Here is a 21133-nt window from a genome sequence, read left to right as displayed (position 1 = left end):
TGGAAATTAATACCCTTTGACATCTATTGAAATATTAAACAGAAACTAAGTCATGTCAGGTTCCTCGGGCCACAAACTTGGTGGAAATTAATACCCTTTGACATCTATTGAAGTATTAAACAGAAACTAAGTCATATCAGGTTCCTCGGACCACAAACTTGGTGGAAATTAATACTCTTTGACATCTATTGAAGTATTAAACAGAAACTAAGTCATGTTAGGTTCCTTGGATTATAAACTTGGTGGAAATTAATACCCTTTGACATCTATTGAAGTATTAAACAGAAACTAAGTCCTGTCAGGTTCCTCGGACCACAGACTTGGTGGAAATTAATACCCTTTGACATCTATTGAAGTATTAAATAGAAATTAAGCCATGTTAGGCTCCTCGGACCACAGACTTAATGGAAATTAATGCGCTATAGTACCTATTAAAATGCTAGTCCAACATGAACTTGAGCATTTAAAGGAAATGAACCCCTGATTCTCTTTCTCGGATCACAAGGTTTGTTATCACTTGATAAAGATGTAAACCGCAGTAAGTCCATGAGCATCACTTAAAGTATTCTGGGGTGCCCTGGACTTAGCTTTATTTGATCAAACATTAGAACATTTTCTTGAAGTTAAACTTGTTAGAATTGATAGATTCAAAATATGCCTTAATAGTACTACAAATTCAATGGTTACAATCCACTCTGATTACCAATTAAAAATATGTGCAAACTTTGTTTTTTTTCTGGTGTAAGCAACTTTGTACTTTCTTGGCATATTATTATGTTCAAACAAAGGACAGTCAAAATGAAAATTACTAAAAAAAAATAATAAATAATAGTAATATAAATAATAAAACAAATAAAATAAAAATAAAGTAAATAACAACTCATACAAGTTTGAGAAAGTAAAAATGCATATTTCATTAAAACATGTCTTGGAAAAAACAAATTCCATTACAGAAATCATAATTATATTACAAAATGAAGATTCAATGTTTCAATTTTATCTGAAGCTTGTCCTTGGAAATCTTGTTAGCTGGTTTATCCGCTTCAGTAGGAATTGTTTTCTTCTTCTCTTTAGGGGCTCCCTCGGTAGGCATAGTAATTGAAGCTAATGCCTATTCAAAACTTTGGGAAGCTGCCCCATCTTGTGGAACCTCTGCAGCCTTGTCCGAGGATGTTTCCTTTGAAACTTCAGGTTCCTTTGACTGCTCTTGCTAATTGGGAGGGAGAGGATCCTGAGGCTGTGCTTCCTCGATCGGGTTAGCAACAGTAGAGGCCACCTCACCTTGAGTGGAAGGAAGGTCCGAGGCTCGTATGGCTGGTGGGAAGTAGATATTTTCTGGCCTTCTCAGCTTAGAAGAAGCCTCAACCTCGACTCGGTTGAGAGCTTCCTCCCAAGTCTGAGCACAGTAGGTTCGACATACGGCTGGGACCTTTACATGGAGGGTGTCCTCGGTCTCAACTACGTCGACGTCGTAACCATGATGTTCAGCCTCGTCCCTAGCCCTCTCGGCCTCCACTTTTGCCTTCTCGGCCTCAGCTTTTAACTTATCAGCTTGATCTTTGAGCTTTTGGGATTCTTTTAGTTTCTTTCTAAGGGCTGCTATTTGCTCATTGGAAGAAGCCAGCTGATCATTGGCCTTACGCAGGCCCTGCCTCTGATCCTCGACCTGTCACTGGGCGCTCTTCTGAGCTGAGTCAGGACTCTTCTTGGCCCTTTCTTCTTCAGTTAGCTTCTTTCTCAAATCTGCATTACTTTGATCAGTAATGTTGAACGACTGCACAGTTGCTACACGCCTTTTCCTCTCGTCGTCCAACTGCTGATAGCAAGAGTTGGTTATCTCCTCAACCTTGAAAGTGGCTTAGACAGCCTAAAAGAAAAAGGGTTAGTAACATAACAAATAACAAAAAGAAAAAAAAAAAAAAAGGAATAGTATCATACCATGCCCAAGTATCTTTTGAGGTTGAGGAAAACCTCATTTTTTCTGATATTCCGCAGCTCGGCCATATCATTTGGGAGTAACAAAGCCCCCTCCAAAGCTGAGGCAACATGACATCCAATACCCCCATTGAAATCCCTGAGTGATGTATCATCCCTCAGGGGTTCGCCATTGAGAATGGGTGTTGGAAGCCAAGCCTGAGGCTTTGGAGGCTGATTATCTCCCCTCTCCATACCTCTCTGTAATGTTTGGCTAGTCTTTTGCTGCTTTGCGACTCTCTGGGTCTTGTCTTCATGAGCAAGACGAGACCTCCCAGCATCCACTACATCTTTTCCCTTTTGCTCTCTCTTCCTTTTCGGATCAGCAGGATCGGGTCTAGATGGCAGAAACGGCTGAGGAGGAGGAAGAGGAGATTTGGGAGGAGGAGGAGGAAGTTTTGGCTGTGTGGACTTCTCCGGTGCACCTTTTTCGGGGCGGGATTCTATTAATTCTATCAAACTCCTTTGGGATTTCCTCTGGATACCCATCTCATCCGAAGTGATGGCTTCTACTTGATGCTGGAAGTCAACATCAGTCGATATACCCTCGGGGGATGGAGCTTGGTTGAACACTTCAAATTCCTCTGAGGACTCTGATAAATCTACAATCCCTTTTGGACTTTTTTCTTCTTCTTCTTTTTCTTTTTCTTTTTCTTCTTCTTCCACTTCCTCAAGAATGAGTTGGGATGAGGACACTCCTACTGAAGGGGTGGCTACAAAGAGCGGTTGAGTAAGAGGTGTACCTTCAGGAATTGGAATACCCTCTAGAACGACGAATCCTTCGTAGGCAACACTAATACGGTGAAGCCGAGAATCGTTGGCTTTTATCACGTACTTGGGGGCTTGAAATGCGAGAGAAATGGGTGTGTACCCAAGAATTAGGTGTGCCGCTCACAATTGACCGTCGGCTTCGTTTATGTACACCTCAGATTACAAAATTCTATCTAAGCTCTCTCTGTTGACTAAGCTGAGTTGGGGTTTGGTAGAACATTTATCTGCAAAATCGTTAATATGGGAGAAAAATTTTGTCAGAAGCAGAGATAGTGGAAAATAAAAGAGAAACACAAGTTAAGGCACATAAATTTACGGCTATACCCCCACCTGGTTCTCCCTCCTTAGTCAGATAAGGCAGGCCATCATGCCATTCCCCAGAAAATATTAAAAAGTCTTCCTCTAAGCCTTTGTTTGATGTAGGGAGGCACTGGATTAACCTTACTTCGGGATACCTTGACTTAAGGTAATATCCCTGCCCCGTCAAATGATGTAGGTTGTATACCCAGTTCACATCATGATGGGTTAGATTTAAGTTCATTCTCTCATTTAGAACTTCTATACTGCCCAATACCCTAAACATATTTGGGGCTCACTGTGTGGGAGATAGCCTAAAGAACCTAAGGTAGTTCCTAGTGATGGTACCCATGGGAATGGTCATCCCTCCCTCTATGAAGGCGATCATGGGGATGACCACTTCTCCTGTTTTCCTAGCATCTACCCATTCTCCTTGGGCAGCATATCTCATGCCCACTGTTGGTGGGATCTTGTACTTAGCCCTAAACCTTTCCATACCCTCCTCGGACTCAACTAAACGCTTGAACTTACCCATTTTCTAAGAAGTTTTGAAGAAAAATTAACAAGTTCGAAACGAAAACTAAGAGGGTTCAAGGAAACTTACAGGTTTGAAAAGAAATTCCTCGGACAAATTTTTAGTATTTGTAGACGCACAGGGAGGTGAGAGAGAATGACAGGTTCAGTCTATGAGCTCTAAGACTGTGTGATTGTTGAAAGTAGGAAAAGAAATTGATTTGAAAAGTTATTTATAGTGGCGCAGAAGTTACAAGCGGGAAAATTCCCGCTTGTAAACCTAGGAAAATCCTCCATCGTTGGATTTACATCCTGCCGTTGAATGTGGGGGATAAGAGAGCCGCCGAAATTTAATGATGGCACGCTTTGGACGCCGAAGCGTCAGGAGCGTGCCTTGAGTAGGTAGAAAGGCATTTGGGAGTTCAGGTAAACAGGGTATAACCATAAACGGGATGGGTTGAGGATATCAAAATCCTCCTTTCCTCTTGAGGAGTCGAAAAACAAGATTTTGAGGGGCTATTATGGGGGCCAATTACCTAGAAGATACTATTAAAACTGTATGAATTAGGCCTATGGCCCAATGGCCCAATCCGAGGATTAGTCAAATAAGGTTATAATGGGAATGGTATAAGAAGAAGAAATAAAGATTGTATGTGATGGTCCAACATACGTCCGAGGAGAAAAGTCATCTCGGAAACGGAGATCCAAGGTCAGCAAGAATGTCTTATCATCCTGGACATTCTTCAAGGTTGCATCACAACTAAGAGTCAGGCATTGGATAAGGGATGAGCAAAGGGAGGCAACAAATATTTTTAAAAGCTGCTACCTCCACATTAAATGCCTCCCAACTAATTCTCTGGCTGCATTAATGTGGAGGTGATATGTGAACAGTGGTCAAGCAGCCTTACAGCTGCTAATTGATGGTTCTGGGAGGTGTTGGATGAGATAAGAAGGAGTTCCTAGAATCTAACCCTACACGTGTACGGTAGAGATGATACCAAGATTATAGTATATAGCATTGGAAGGTGGCCTAAAGAGGAAAGATGGAAAAACCAAGAGATCCTTGTAATAATACTTTGAACTCTTATAATTTTGTTCATCAACAAGACATTATAACATAGCTCCTCAGACTGTGCCGATGACAGATTTTCTTATCTTATTTATGTTTAATGCTCTTAAATCAGCAACTATTATTGTCTTTCTTCCGGAGTAGAACTAGTTCTTTCACCCACGCTCTACAAATTCATTGTTTGGGTCTGTTGGGCTAAAACCCAATCTTATAATGGGTCCAATCCAAATTCGGTCCTTACATGGGTCATTGCATTTTTTGATACTATTCACGAGTCTCACTCTACTATTTCAGCTCATTTTTACCTTTATGTATAGTACTTTCAGCAAAATAAATGGATCTCAAACAGATCCCTAATATATATTTTTCACTATTAAGAACCCTAAAAGTATAATAATAAAAGATATAAATATTTTTTTCCCATTCTTATGTTTTTATTGATAATCCCCATACTTACTTTGTATGAGGTTTAGATTTGACATGTATTATAATGAGTTTTACTAATGAATCATTTTAAGAAACATTTTATGAGGAAGTGAAAAAGTGATTGACCTTTTTGATAGTTTTTACAATTTTCCATAAAAAGTTTCATAAAATAGTTTATTCATATATGTCCTAAGGGCATATATTAAGAGCATTCACATTGGGTCTTGCAAATGCCATATGTTGGTAATATTTAGTATTAGAGCCCCAAAACCCCCCATTATTTGGTCTTGCAAAGTCTTGCAATTACAAAAAAATTTGCAATTGTGCTACAATGTCATCCTAAATGTATGATGGTACAGTAACACTAATGTATCTTATTTTTTAATCACTTTTATTCTCTCTATCCCTCTCTCTCCTCTGTCTTCTCTTTCTCTAATGGTCTCCTTTTCTTTCTCAACTCTCTCTTTTCTCATCTTTGTTTTCTCGTCTCCCCCTCTCTCACTCTCTGACTTGCTCTCATCGCCCTCATTCTTCTGGCACCGTTGTTGGCTGAAGCATGCTTCGACGAAGGCGTGAGCTTGACTTTCGAGACGAGCAACCATTGGATCTCCTTCAGTCCTTCAGTCCCTCTCTCACAGTGGTGGTGATGTTTTTTTAGGCATTTTTTGTGGCGAGATCGGCATGGTCAAGGGTTGTTATGATTCTAGTTGCGAGATCGGCATGGGTATGGTGGTTTGCGGTGGCGTGTTCGTGCGTTTGCTAATCGGATTTGGTCGTGGGTGGGGTGGGCTTCTCTGTATTTGTTGTTCGTGGTGGTGAGGGTTTTCGTGGTGGTCGGGATGGGTGATTGATGGTGGTGGTGGGTGATGTGGGTTTGTGGTGCCGTGGTGGTGGAAGTGGCGGTGGTGGGCAGAGGCAGTGGGCATGGTGGTGGCTTGGTGGTGCCGGGTTTGTTTGGTTATTTTTTTAATGGATTTGTGGTTGGTTTGTGGTTGGATATTTGCTGGGTTTGTGGTGGGTTTGGTGTCATGGTGGTTGCTTTGTGGTGGTGATTGGGTTTTTTCATAGTTTTTTTAATGGGTTGTGGCTAGGTTTGTGGTTGGTTTGCAAGTTGGTATTTGTTGGGATTGTGGTGGGTTTGGGGTCACTGTGGTTACTGTATGGAGGTGGTATGGTTGAGAGGGTGGTTGTTGTGTGGAGGTGTGGTTGAGAGAGTGACAGAGACAAAAATTAGAAATGAGTGATAGATAGTTTTATATTAGATAGTTTTATATTATTTTATTGTATAATTTATATTATTTTGATGTGCTGAATGGTAAAATAAAAGTTGGAATGGTAGGTGTATTATAAAATGGTATTATATAAATGATAAAGTAGCTTTTGAAATGGTAAAATGAAATTTTTTGAAATGCTCTAACTGGACCCCATTATGAATTAGTTTCAATTAGGATCATTCCACAAATATTTTTAGCATGCAAGGACGACATTCAAAAAAAAAAAGTTGTACAGCAGTAACAATTCATGATTATAAAGTCATTTTGTTTCGCTCCACTTGAATTTGTATGGATTTTCTTTATTTGAAATGATAATGAGTTTTCTCTATTTGAATAGAAATGATATAGTAATGAAGAGAAATCTCTATCTCCCATCCTAATATAAGTACAAAAATGTCATTTTTTTAAATAATTACAAACTTACATTTGGTGTTCAAATTTTGTTTCATATATCAGGTATTACTGTTTGGTAGATATTTGGTTTGTGTTATTTAATATATATATATATATATATATAATTTATTTATTGTGTTGTTAATTTGTTGACTATATGTTTTTTTTTTTTAATAAAAGGGGACATTATTTTATATATATATATATATATATATATAAAAGAGTTTATACAACAACAAGCTCAAAAATCTCTAAAGGACACAGTCTACTAGTCTTGAGGTGCTTCATATCCCAAACAAAAGCTGCATATATAAAAGATGGGCAATTATCATAAATTTCCAAAAAGCTCTATTGTTGGCGTCCCCTTTTAGCTAGTGCATCTGTACATCCGTTAGCTTCACTGTATATGTGAAGTAGATGGACGGTCCATGCTCGCGCCATAAGGTTCTTGCAATCAGAGATTAACGGGACAACATTCAGTGATAAATCACCATTAATTAACTAAGAAGTAACCGTAGTAGAACTATATGGTTTATTGTTTGTTTTAATTTAGGTATGGGGGAGAACAAGCTCCCGAGGTAATGAAGGGTAGGGTGGGGTGTGGTTTCGGCAAGTTACCTCAATATATGCAATGGGGCAAGCACATGGAAAGTTAACTCATCTCTGAAATTGTGGTGGGACACCCATAATTTGGTTGGCCCCTCATCCCACCCAAATGATATTCCTAATGTACCATGATCAGGTGCTCCTCAATTGACACAATTATGGCAACTATATCCACAATCCTTGGGTCTATTCCTCCCCATCATCAATATTATTATAATGGATAAATTGAAAAGTACACCCCTGACATTTGGGATTGCTTGGATTTTACACCTTTAAGTTTCATTCCATTAGCAAAACTCAACCCTCTGTCAGTGACTCTCTTATATGGCTGTTAAATGACACGTTGGCAGCTAATGCATAAATATTTTTTTGCCAAATCACACTCCCAAAACGAGGTGGCTCCACAAACCTTTGAATTCTACAATAGTTGGGTTACTGATCTACGCCGTTTTGGCTAAAATCAAAACACAAAACAAGTGCTGCGGTGCCATTTCACCAGAAATCAAAAACCCATTCCCAAACTTGCTGATGCTCCCCAATCCCCACTCACCCCACTCACCCAGCCCTCTTTGGCTCATCCTCTTCGGCTAGCTTCTTCTCTTGTCAGAATATAAACTAATTAATATAATTAGAACCATATAACAACACCACAGAGAGAGGCAAACAAACTTACAAAATGAGAACTACCATATGACCAAAAATTTATGCAGAAAGGCCAACAGTTTCACAAGTTACAGAGGATATTTTAGCCCTTAAGGATGTACCCAAATAATCAGAACAAAAAAAACATTACTAAGGCAAGTACCTCCATGGGATTTCATCATAATCTAAGGTTCCGTTTTGTGTACTTTGTAGAATTAAAACTTTGAATTACTAATTGTTATTGCAGTTGCTCCCCACAAAGCCTTTCCATCTTGTTTGTTCCAGCTCACTAGCAACGGGGAAAGTTCTGCTTCAGATCAAATGCGATGATTTGGGAATTTAGTTTTGGTCAAACGGGGTCATTTCTAGCTGATATTGTATTTTGTTTTCATCCAAAATGATGTTGTTTTGGAAGCTACTTGTAGTGCCGTTTTGTTTTCTTTGAAACGACTTTGTTTTGGGGTGTGATTTGGCAAACAAAATCTATACATCAGCTGCCAGCGTGTCATTTAACAGCCATATAAGCAAGTCACTAATGGAGAGTTAAGTTTTGCTAACAAAATGAAATTTTATGGTGTAAAATCCTAGCAATCCCAAACGTTAGAAGTGTACTTTGCAATTTATCCTATTATAAATAATTTTGGACCTTTTGGTGTATTAGGTGTTGCATACCATGCGTCTTTTTGAGAAATAAGAGCACCTTCGCTCTGTCTATGCCCTCAATTAATTTTGATTTTGTGCAATGGGAATCCATAAATTAATAGGTCAATGGACTCATTATCCTTTTGTAAATCAGGTTTTTCTAAATTTTCATGTTTAAAGTAAAATAAATGGCAACTTTGATATAAATCTTTTAACTTATGAAGATATATCTACAGTTTAATCTTAATCATGAGATTCAGTATCAAGAGATACTAGAAAATCTCATTCCCCTTAGGTTGTGGTTCTCTTAGGTGGCAAAACTCGACGGGTGGGTTATATATTTTAAAGTGGATTTGGTGGTTTGGACGACAATGGTTATAACTTGTTTAGTTTTGATTAGGGATTTAAAAAAAAAAAAAAAAAAAAAATTCGTTTAAAAGTAAAAAATATAACAAAATTGAGGTCAAAACATGAGCAATTAGGTAGTATATACTAACCTTTCAATGAATAATATGCAGCAAGTACTTCCTTCTCAAAAAAAAGAAAAAAAGAAGTAGTATATACTATATTATTGTCACATCAATTCATATAACTATTTTAGATGTTTACTAAAATAAGTATACATTATTCTATTAAGAAACTCATTAGTAGGGATTGGTTCTTTAGATATTTAGTTGGCTTGCTAATAATTTGAAGATTCGGCTTTGGATCTCATAACTTTTACATTCTCATAGAATGGTTTCAAAGCCCACCCATCATGATAGTAAAAGTTTTTTTCTTAGTCCCGATGTAATTGGACTAAGCTTTATGATGAACCAAAGAATGAATGTTTACAATGTTTTGTTGCACGTCATAAGGCAGGTGTAACCATGGTTTTCAGACCTAGATTGTTAAAAAAAAAAGGTAAAGGTTCAAGGTTCTTAAAGTTAAACCGCGATGATATTATAATTAATTTAGTAATTAAGGTAAAACACACACACACACAAAATGTTATGAATATTAGTTATAATATAAAATAAAAGTAGTAATGAAAATTTATTTAATTTAGTAGTATGACATTCTATTAAGTTTACTTTAAATATTTTTTCCCCACTCAAAGCATCTTCATGCAACCACACCCTAGTGGTTAGAGTTTAACTTGAAAATTGACCCACTTAAGCTCAGGTTCTAAATCTAATATGTGCTATCGGTTATATCCGAATTATGGTTTACGGGATTTCTTTGAAATAAAATTCTATTGGACTAAAAAACTGAAAATTTTAGTACTTTTCTTGATTAGCCCGGTCGGTCTAGGTTTCAAAACTATGAGTGTAACACAATTTTCATTTTAATCCCAATCGAGTTGCTAGGCCAACCCAAATATATAGATGCTTGGGAAGTACTACCAACATGAATTCCTTAGAAACAATGGCGGTTCCAGGAATTTTTCTTAGGGTTTTCCTTAAGAAACATAAATTACATAATCTAATAAAAAGAGAAATTCATATATTGACAATAACAATAACAATAAAAAAACACGCAAATACATAAAATTTATAATTTCCTTCTACGAGTTTTCATATTTTGAAATCGTTGCATGATAGTCTCATTGTCAATGCTACAAGCTATATCTCTTTCAATGTACACAATCAAACAATCATTCATTCATTGATCTCCCATTCAATTGCGCAGTTCATTCTTTATATGTTTCATTGCTGACAACTTCTTTCTATTATTGCAGTAGCGACAAAAAGGGTTAAAACTAACTTCAAAAGCAAATAAACTAATGGATAAATGTCATGCTTTCCTGTTTTTACTAACTTTTCATCTAGTTCACCAACTCCTTGAGGCTCTAAAAACAAGTCATTGCTGTGCATATCAAAAATGTAATTCTGAAGTTGAGAGCCAAGTGCTAAGATCTTTGTCTTAGAAAAATCTGATGGATAGAACTTTGCTAGACGTATCAAATTTTCCTTATCAAAAGCCACAAATAAATTACTTAGATTCAAGCAAGCCATACAAAGTAGCAAATCAGTATTCACTTTTGAAAAACGATTGTTAAGTTCTTGAAGTTGCAAATCTATGACTGTGTAGAATAGCTCAACATGATAATGATGTAAATTTGTATTTGTTGGGTGTTGTGTCACGGCCTCTCACTAACTACAAATATTCATCCATGTTCAAGATAGGAATATCATGTATGGTACAAAATGAAGACACTTCAATCAATAAAGATTTCCATTCATCATCTCTCATCACTTGCAATTGTTACTTAGACACTTTAACAAGATCCATAGCATTTACTATATCTTGATTTTTTTTTTTTTTTTTTTGCAATGCTATTGACAACTCATTTATAATCCCTAAAATATTTTTCATCAAGTGTAGAGCAAATACAAATTCAAAAGATAGAATTAACCTCATAATAGATTGAGTTTCAACTTTTTGGTCGGAGAGGCCATCTTCTTCAATAATCTCAAGTATATCAACAACAGCAGAGAACATCAAAATCAAGTTGAGAATAGTTCCATAATATGATCTCCAACATGTATCACCAGGACGTTAAAGATTTGTCTCTTGATTCAAATCTTGCCCACTTCTACGTACACTCTTCTCTAATTCTTCTTTAATTTTGGAAAATTATGCATCTCGAAGAGCATCTTGTCGCTTACAAGAGCTTCCAACAGCAGTTACTAAATTACTAACCACATAAAAAAATTTAGCAATGTTAATGTGATTTTTAGCAACGACAATAAGAGTCAATTGAAGTTGATGAGCAAAACAATGAACATAAAATGCTGACTTATTCTCTTTCAAAATTTAAGTTTTAAGACCATTAATATCACATTGCATATTACTAGCCCCGTTATAACCTTGCCCACGTAGTTTCGATAAACTCAAATTATGTTCACAAAGTAAAGATTTAATAGCATATTTGAGTTACAAAGCGGTGATACTTGCTACATGTACAATACCAAGGAACTGCTCTATAATAATTCCTTTTTTGTTCACATAATGAAGAATGAGGGCCATTTGCTCTTTCATTGAGATATCACGCAACTCATCAACTAATATTGAAAAGAACCCATTGTCAAGATCCTTGATGATGGCTTTGGATGTGCACAATGTCTTTTTGAATTTCATGGTGGGTAAGCTTGCAATTTTTCGAAATTTTTTGCAACACTTCATTGATAGGTTCATTGTAGAAGCTTAAGGAAATTTCCTTTATCACTTGAACCTTGAGATTCATCATGACCATGAAAAGCTAACCCCGGCATAAAAGGAAACTTATGCAATCAACTATTGCATTTAATTGAACCCGATATTCAATTTTATCTTGATTTTATTGCTTAACCAAAACACTTTGAATGTGTTGCTTTTCCTTCATTAGATCTTCACTCTTCTTGATAGCTTGATTATGAGCACTATTAACTCCAACATGGGATGATAACTTCTCTTTCTGATTTCAAAGTTTAAATCCCTTCATTACAAAAGTCTCTCCTCCTCCTTGCTTACCAACATCTTGCCCAAATAGGTAGCAATATAAATAAATTACTGCATCCTTATCTATACTATATTCCAACCAGTTTTAATTTACATACCAATCAAATCTAAATCAATGAGACTTTCTAGAAAAATCTGTTGGATGGTATTTATGGAGAATAGGCTAACAAAGGCCTTTTTATAAATAAAATCTTCTTATTTCATCATGATTATTAGAATGATAAGATGATATCTTTTCTCGTAGCCCAGGATTTGAATGAAGATTTTCTATGATAAAGTTAACACGAATTCGCTTAGAAGATGAAGATGAATCTTGCACAGGAGATGAATCTTGAGTACATGGTTTTCTTTTCAAATATTTGTCCATAATTCTAGCAAAAGAATAAACAATAAACTAAAAGTTTATTTGAAATATTAATATAATTATTAATTATTGTTGTTTAGTTGTTTCATTATTTTTCTTTACTAACTACTAGTAGTCTAGCACACACCCTACTGTGCATTATCCACCTAGCTCAACCCACTGCCTAACATAATTTAATTTGTTTGTCTTTTATAATGTCTTGTTCAGTTACTTTTAATGCCTTTACTGCTTGTCCACTTCCCCAATCTAAATATTCAACCCCACGGCCCCCATCCAGCCCCTACTCAATAGACAAGAGCCAATCAACATTACACAAAACATTAAAGAAATATAAAACATTCACAATACACAAAACGACAAACTCACAAACCGTTAAAGTCAAAATGTTAAATAAAGGCAATTAGACATTAGGTAAAGCTATTCAATTCCAAAGACAAAGAGAATCTCATTTTTTAGTTCAAAGAGAAATAGAGAGAGCTCCGCTCTCACTCTTAAAGCACAACAGAGATGAGATAGATGAAAAGAGAGAGAACTGAAATACCTTAAGGGGCAGTGTCGCGGCAGCATGTTGAGGACTTGAGGCCAAGGCAATCTTCGATTCGATCTTGCTATCGTTGATGTGCTCTGGGACCAGGGGCAGGGTCTTGCTGAGTTGCTCTAATTGCTGTTGCTCAAGGCCAAGGCAATCTCCTATTTGATCTTGCTGTTGTCGATGTGCTTTGGGACCAGGGGTGGGGTCTTGTTGAGTTGCTCTGTTACTGTTGTTGAGTTTAAGGTGGAGGCGCTACTCGCTAAGAGCCTGAACCGTTGATTGTTGAGGGCTGAGGATGAGGTTCTTTTTTCCCTTTAGGTTAGGATCTCAATTTTGGTTTAAAATTTGATCAATCAGCGTATTGGGTATTTAGTTTATAAAAATTTAATTATTATTATTTTTGTTAATTTAAAATCTGTTTGAGTAGTGAGTGAGGATTGATCTTGGGCTTTTTTCCCTAGGGTCTATTGGGCATTTGGGCTTGCTATATTATAACTTTTTAAAAAAAAAAAAATTTTAGTTCAAAAATTTTTTTGGACTTTTTTTGTTTTTTTTTTTTTTTTGCTTGAAAGCCCCAATATATTGTTAAGTAGAACAAATTATAGAGAAAAATTTAATTTTATTCGCATAAAAAAAATTGAGGGTGTTCATAAATTTTTTTTTGAAGGGTAGACAAATATAAAACTTTAAATTATTATATATAATTTTTTATTTTTTATTTTTTATTTTTAGGTTAGAGTGGTCCTGTGATCACCCTAGCCTTAACGTGCCGTCGCCCTTGCTTAGGAAATGTTCAAGGTGTTGTTGATTTTATTACAAATTTAGATGGTATCTTGTATGGATGGATGCACATGAATTATTCCACACTTATATTGCCAAATCAAATTATTATTAAGAGAAATGTTATGTTTATAATATTTTCATAATAAATATTTTGTGTTAAGTTATTATTAGCTATAATTTGAACTTACCATTGAAATTATTTTTTTACTCATATTATTAAGGTAATCAATTATTATTATTATTATTATTTGTTAGAGAAAAAAGAAATAGATCAATAGATTCTCAAAAAAGAAAAAAACAGTAAAATATGAATGAATACAAAAGAACAAAATTAGTTCTTATCAAAAAAAAAAAAAAAAGAAAAAAAAGAAAAGAAAAAAATTAGTAGCTAACGCAGCATTATATGTCGGGTTCAAGGTTCAACCCTTTAAACTTTAATCAACATTTATACTCTTATACACTTGCCATAAATAAAAGTGTAATTTACTTATAAAACTTCCTCGAGTCATGAGATTCTCACACACAATAAAATTTCCTAAAGGGAAGGAAAGGCCAACCCCAACTGTTCCAAATTACCGCTAAAACTTCCTCATTACTCAACTCCCACACATTTTATTTTCCTCCAAAAATTTCAAATAACTCCCGCGTCTTTCTTTTCCTCCTCCCCTCCTTTTCTTTCTTTCCCTCTTCCCATAAACCTCCACATTTTCCTCTCACTCACTCCGAGCTGAAAACTTCAACTGCTCTGAGCTCTCTAGACCCAAAAAAACCCACTTGTTTTTTGTTTTTTTGAAGAAATGGGAAATAGATCGAGAGCTAAAAAAGCTGAGAGTTTTGGAAAGGGAAAAGTGACCCCTCTCCAAGTCGCATTCATCGTGGATCGCTATCTCTGCGACAACAACTACTCCCAAACTCGCTCCAGTTTCAGAACTGAAGCTTCTTCTCTCATCTCCACATCCCCAGTTCAAGAGGTACCCTTTTACATTTTTTCTAAAATTCTACGATTTGGGTTTTGATTTTTGACACTCAATCTATAATGGGTGTTTGTTATTTTTCTGAAAATCTGCGAATTGGGTTTTGTTTTTTGATAATCTATAATGGGTTTTTTTTTTTTTGTTTGTTATAGGCACCGAAGAGCTTGTTGACTTTGGGGGCGATGTTGAATGAGTACATTAGTTTGAAGGAGCAGAAGGTGATGTTGGAGCAAGAAAGGGCTCGATTAGATCAAGAGAAATCTCGGGTTCAAACGCTATTGCACGGTATGCAATCTGCCATGAACACTTACAATGCAAGCGGAAGCCTCCCGTCGCTGCCACCGAATATGGCCGCTGACACCACGAGATCTGCTGTTGTGGTGGCTCCACAACCAGTCCAAGCTAGTACTTCAGGTACAATCTTGATCCAAGTGGTTAATTCTGTGTGTTGTAGACTTCATGTTTGATAATATTATTGAAGCGCTTTGTGAATGTTATATGCTAACTCTGAGTAAGGGTTTGAGGATTTTCTTTGAATTGTGTAGATCTATTTCAAATTGTGGTAGTTTTTGTATAGATTCACAGTAAGTGTTTCTGGGAAATAATAAGGGCTTGTACTAGCTTATTCCTATTATACTTGATTCGATGTAAAATAGGAAAAGCAAATGCAAAATGATTGGGGTTTTTTAAATCTAAACTTTTGGGAGATCTAAGAATTAGGAACCACTTGTAACAACTGAGATCTATCTATTATTGGTTCATGAATTGTGCTAGATCGATTGTAGTCTTAGGTTGAACAATTGGGATTTGGGGTTGGCTTGTGGTACTAAGCACATTAGTTTATTTGCAATTCCAATGTATCGGTAAGTTTATATCAAGTACTTTACTTTGTATTTAATGCCATGATATGAACCGAGAAGACAATCTTAGAGTATGTTTTATAGATTAGCTATTGTTTAGTAATTTTTTTTTGTCTTGGTGCGCACCAATTAGGCTGGCCAGTGCAAAATACACCGACTGTTAAACCAGTGTCCACTCCTTCCAACGCCATTATGAATCCTGGGACTTTATACACACCAATCACAGATCCATCTGCACAAAAAAGAAAGGATGTTAGGGTTGCAACAGATGCACCTCCAGCTGCAAAGAGATCTCGTTGTGACTTACCCACCAGAAAGCTTCCAAACAGAGGTAATTTTGATTCAGACTTATGCTTTTATGCTATGTCTCTAATTATTCTTATTTCTGGTCCCCAAAATTTATTTGAGATCTGTTCTTGTTGCAGGTGCAAATACACTTTCACAATCAGTTAATACAGTTGATTGTCAGGAAATTGCTCAGCCTTCTAGTGCAATGCAACCATCGCCTGATAACTATCATCCTGTAGGGCCGTTGGTTCAAGGATCTAGTGTTGCCAAATGTTTGTTCAACCAGCCTTCGCTCTCCATTCCAAGCAATTCATCTGGTCCTAAGACACCTGCAAGAGCAAACTCTAGTCAAAGTGATAAATCCACATCTCCTCTGGAGATTTCTTCCAGTGTCAATTGTAGTAACAGCAATACTCCTCAAGAGGTTACCCCAACTCGTTGCACTGTAATCTCATCAAAAAGAGTTACTGTGAGTCCAAACAAACAAGTAATGTACGCTATGGAGAGGAGCCATTGCATTTCCTCTTCCTCACCAATTAAGACAAATTTGAAGAGACAGAGTAAGAGGGATCATGTTAAAGGAAGGCTAGATTTTGATGGGTCTGATGTGGTAACAAACTCAGACAAACCTATTGCTGATGAAATTTCTACACCAGAGTCTGGAAAGGAAGTGGACATTTTTGATATTGATTTGTCTAATTTAGATGCATTTGGAGATTTCTCCTTCACTGAAATGTTAGATGATCTTGATCTTGACTGTGAAGGAATTAATTATACCTGCAATCCATCCCTGGGTTCTTCGATTGACACTGTTTCAGGGTATTGTTTTTATTTGAGCCAAGTGTATTTCCTATTTACTTTTCTTTCCTTGATTTTTCACCAGTGTTGCTCCAATTATTTTATCTGACATTCTTTTCTACATTATGCAGATCATCATCTCATGAATCGGTGGATGGTAATGTGGGGGCTAATCAAGTGATGTCAGAATATACATCAACTGTGACTGAAGTACTATCAGAGAAAGGCATGAATATGAATGGTGATAAAATTGATCCTTTACATCACTACAATGTTAATACAATCCATGCACTGTAAAATTAATAAAATTAATTCATTGCTGCAGGCTCGGATTCTCTGACTGCAGTGAAGTCCATAACAAAATGCATACGGATTTTAAGCCCTGGTAAGTTCATTGTTTGATTCTCCTTTTCCCATATTTCCTCTCATTTTTGTTTGAAGGCCTACACTTATTAATTTGTGGTCTTTGAAATTGCAGCAAAAAGTTGTAGGAGTAATTTGGATCGGGATAATTGCTTTGCAAGAAACTGACTGGTTGAAGGAATGACTCTTAAGCTGACATAGAGGTTGTACATTTTTGTGGAGGTTGCTGTTAACAAATGAACATTGAAGAATCAAATTATTTGAAAATTCTTGATCAAATGTACTTAGTTTTCCCTTCTGTTCAAATGTGAATCGAATGCTTAAACATATTCATAGGAATAAAGAGGACAAATTGAGGACATTTTGTATCAAGCCAAGAATGTCTGCAGTTTCTCTACTTCATCTGGGCTTCCAATGAAAATTGGTGTACGCTGGTGAACCTGACAAAGAAGAAAGTAAATGTCAGCTGTGGTTGGAATTAAATCCCTTATTAAGTTACTCTTTCCTAGTGAATTTTACAACTGATAGCAAGACACTTTTTGTTCAAAGAAGCTCTTTGAATTTGTGGGTTTAGTCCCTATTGTAGCACAAATTTCCAATGTCCTGTTTACATTTGTTACATAAATCAATTGTAGAAGTGCTATGTTTGATTTTGCAAAAAAACTATTGATAATGAGAAGCTTTTATTACCTCCTCTGGTTTGATGTCAAGTATTCTCTGGTGACCATCTGTTGCTTTCCCTCCAGCTTGTTCTACTAGATAGCTCATTGGTGCACACTCATACAAGAGCCTCAAGTTCCCATTTTTGCTGTTCTTGTTCTTGGGATTACCATAGATACCACCATATAGCAACATTCTATGGATTTCCCCGACAAGGCATCCTATGTAACGACCAGAATAGGGCTTGCCATTGGAGCCTGGCAGCCTAAGGTGGCTGAGGTATTTCTTCAGTTTTTCATCCCATAGGTCATAATTACCTTCATTGAATGAATAGATTTTTCCCAATTTTGGTATCTCTATATTTTCATGTGTTAAAACAAATTCCCCATGTGAGGGGTCCAAGGTGAATGCAAACACCCCTTTCCCTATTGAGAGTGTAAAGACAACTGAGCTTGAATATAGGCAATAGCCAGCGGCCAGTAGGTTGCTTCCTGGCTGGCAAACACTGGTGACACATTTCTGTTTTTCCTGATCGAGCTGTGTTGTTGCAGAGTTGAACAATTATACAAATTAATAGGAATGGAAGCATTGCAATAATAGTACTGTGGTACCCTATCTCTTATATTTATAGGGTATGCTGGACCAAGGCAATCAACAAGTTTGCTAAGAGAACTGTATGCCTATCCCCTTGGGACATTGAGCTGAGGTTTTTAACATGAAATCAGTTTGTGCATGAAAATGCTGTTTGATGTTTCCCATTAAGCATGTCTTGGATCAAATTCTTTACCCATGTTGCAAAATGTAAGGATGGCATAGATTGAATGTCATTTTATTTTAAAACATGTATTTGGGACACATCACCATTAGGCATGCGATTATTTTGGACTTCTGAGACAAGTATGAGGGGCTCTTCTGCATCCAAATAGGCTGGGAAACCAAGTAAAGTGAGATTAACAATAGAGACAAAACGATTTAGAATTGTCTGTATTCACTTTTCATGCATTTGCTTACAGAAAATGCAAAATGAGAGGATTACCGTGGAGTTATCGTCAATGTCAACAAGACATTGCTCATCAGGGCCATATATGCCAAAGATGGAGCCAGTAGTCAAGGAGATGTCAATGTTGGCAGATCCGTCAATAGGGTCAAACACTACAATGTAGTTTCCCGAGTAAGTTTCCTCCACCGCAACAGGTACATCTTCTTCCTCTGATGCTATAATCCCCGTGCGGCCGCAAGACCTTAGGCAGTTGCAGAACAACTGCAAATTAAGAACCCATCATTAACTCTTTTTGTCAAGCTTAATGTTGAGTAGATCACACCGTTCACCTAATCCTTATAATGGGAGAAGTTATCACTTGAATTAGACCTCATTGGCTACTGTGCTAAAATTGCATTTGGATAATTTGAAATCTTAAATCATAAATTGCAATGGAATATCTTTATGTGCCTCACTATGGTCTAAAGTGTTTATGGTTAACTCAGTACTGCTATTATTATTATTATTATTATTAAGGAGGTTAAAATACAAATTACATAAACTTCGTCGTTTTTTTTTTATTCAGAACTTTTATGTTTTATTGTTTCATTTCAATCCTAATTTCCATGTCCACCAATATACTATCATTTTGGAAAATGAAAATGATTGAAATCAACATTAAAATTGGATGAAACTAGAAGTAAGGACTAAATTAAAAACAGATTGAAGTGAAAGAATTAAATGAAAAAAATAATAATTTAAAGAACTAAATTGATCGATCAAAGTTAAGACGATGTTACTTTCTACCGATATAATATAAAAACCAAAAAAAGCTTATAAATTGATTGGTGCCATTGATTTACTTTCTATAACGAGTGAAAACATGGTCCGTAATTTTGTATGGTTTAATAGAAAGTTCAACGCAAAACCAACCTCATTGGAGATAACGTCAAGTTTCTTCTGATCTTCACCTTGGATATTGATAGTTCCATGAGCCCCAGTGAGATTAATAATGCTTGACCTCTGAAGCAGCGAAGCGATTTGCTTGCAAGCCAATGAGATGCTTGAGAGGACAATCGTGAGCTCGGCGTCAATATTACCTGCTTGTTCTTGCTTTAGCAGCCATATTGTTAGGTTCTCAATATCATACTGGCTCTTCTTTTGCAGTTTGGTCTCTGTGGATCCCACTCCCAGAGCTGCTTTGCATCGGATCCTGGCCGCAGTGACATCGCTTGTGAGTGACTGTCTCTTGAGGCAGCGAAGATGGAGAGGAAAGAGGTTAGAATTAGGAGAAGAAGAAAGAAAGTTGGAGAAGGTGTGGTTCTGGTAAGACCAAGTTGCAGTTGCTGCAACCATTCTCTCTCTCTCTCTCTCTCAGTTCGCTATTACAGGGCCTGCTTATCTTGCTGCCTTCGACAATTGTGTGATTGTGATTCCCTAGGGTGAAAACTCCAAGTGACTGACATAACTGAAGGCAAAAAGTTTATCAAAACAAAAATAACTGAAGGCAAAAAAAAAAAAAAAAGAAAAAAAAAGAAAAAAAGAAAAACAACTTTCAAACACGTGAAGGTGGCTATATTAAGGGGGTATTAAGGATTTAATTTAATTTAATTTAATTTTTTTTTTGTCTTTAAAAAGGGTATTAAGAGTCTGTTTGAAATTCATTTATTTTGCTGAAATTAAAATTTTTTTTATTAAAAATATTGTGGATAAAAATAAAAATTAGCTAAAATAATAGTGTGATCTATGAGTAGTACTAAAAAGTACAGTGAAACTCATATAGTAACAAAAATAAGCTGAATAGTAAAATAAACTAATTTTTTAATAGTACAATATGCTTATTTTTTTAATTTGAAACCAAACACGCACGAATAAGTTAGATTAATTTGGATGGGTGAATGGTGAAACTGAATAGGGAAGGGATGGTTCTTTGATTGGGAATCCAAGTAGATCTTTTGCGAGAGTGAAGGGCGTTCGATTAAAGGCTTCATTCGTAACTTTAATATACTTACCACCATCACGGTCGAGATGTGGGCTCTATGTGATGGTATGCTATTTTTAGCAAAGTGTTGATATTTTTAGGGAGTTTTCCACTTAATGAATAGCAACTCAGCAGGCCGGCTTGATGCATTTAGGCAGCCAAAACTAAATTGAGCCATTATATATACTTAAATGTGAAGTTAAATCTTTTTTATAAATATTATTTAAGCTCTATTTTCTTGTTTTAGATGCAAAATTATTAATTAATTATGCATATTTTTTTTGCTGTTGAGAAAATCTATAGACCTAAAAAATTTGACAAATATTTCACACCAATTGATGTGGTAGCTTGATGGTGGTAAGTAAAAAGATGATGTTAGTGGTGGACCTAAATGAAAATTATTAAAAGTTTGCCATATTAAAAATTTGTCAACTCAACTGTTGTGAAAAATGTTGTGATTT

At 36.1% G+C, this 21133-nt stretch overlaps 3 protein-coding genes across 3 annotated transcripts; 1 reads left to right on the top strand and 2 right to left on the bottom strand.

Annotated features, from left to right (window-relative positions):
- Positions 1 to 1210: 1210 nt before the first annotated feature.
- Positions 1211 to 2463, bottom strand: LOC126691153 (uncharacterized). Its single transcript, XM_050386220.1, has 2 exons — positions 1939 to 2463; positions 1211 to 1666 (listed from the first exon to the last, which is right to left on the bottom strand). The coding sequence occupies exons 1-2, from the start codon at positions 2461 to 2463 to the stop codon at positions 1211 to 1213; spliced, it is 981 nt and encodes a 326-aa protein (XP_050242177.1).
- Positions 2464 to 14175: 11712 nt separating this feature from the next.
- LOC126692721 (uncharacterized) lies at positions 14176 to 17749 on the top strand. Its single transcript, XM_050388419.1, has 7 exons — positions 14176 to 14740; positions 14896 to 15157; positions 15737 to 15934; positions 16029 to 16710; positions 16821 to 16930; positions 17015 to 17074; positions 17168 to 17749. The coding sequence occupies exons 1-7, from the start codon at positions 14567 to 14569 to the stop codon at positions 17218 to 17220; spliced, it is 1539 nt and encodes a 512-aa protein (XP_050244376.1). The 5' UTR covers positions 14176 to 14566; the 3' UTR covers positions 17221 to 17749.
- On the bottom strand, positions 17282 to 20120 carry LOC126692722 (fructose-1,6-bisphosphatase, chloroplastic-like). The gene is made up of 4 exons (XM_050388420.1): positions 19625 to 20120; positions 18749 to 18973; positions 17743 to 18249; positions 17282 to 17492 (listed from the first exon to the last, which is right to left on the bottom strand). The coding sequence occupies exons 1-4, from the start codon at positions 20045 to 20047 to the stop codon at positions 17421 to 17423; spliced, it is 1227 nt and encodes a 408-aa protein (XP_050244377.1). The 5' UTR covers positions 20048 to 20120; the 3' UTR covers positions 17282 to 17420.
- Positions 20121 to 21133: the final 1013 nt, after the last annotated feature.

Source organism: Quercus robur, chromosome 7 (genome assembly GCF_932294415.1).
Source record: "Quercus robur chromosome 7, dhQueRobu3.1, whole genome shotgun sequence".
NCBI lineage: Eukaryota > Viridiplantae > Streptophyta > Magnoliopsida > Fagales > Fagaceae > Quercus > Quercus robur.
Note: the sequence above shows the minus strand (reverse complement) of the source record. Positions and strands in the feature narration are given on the sequence as shown.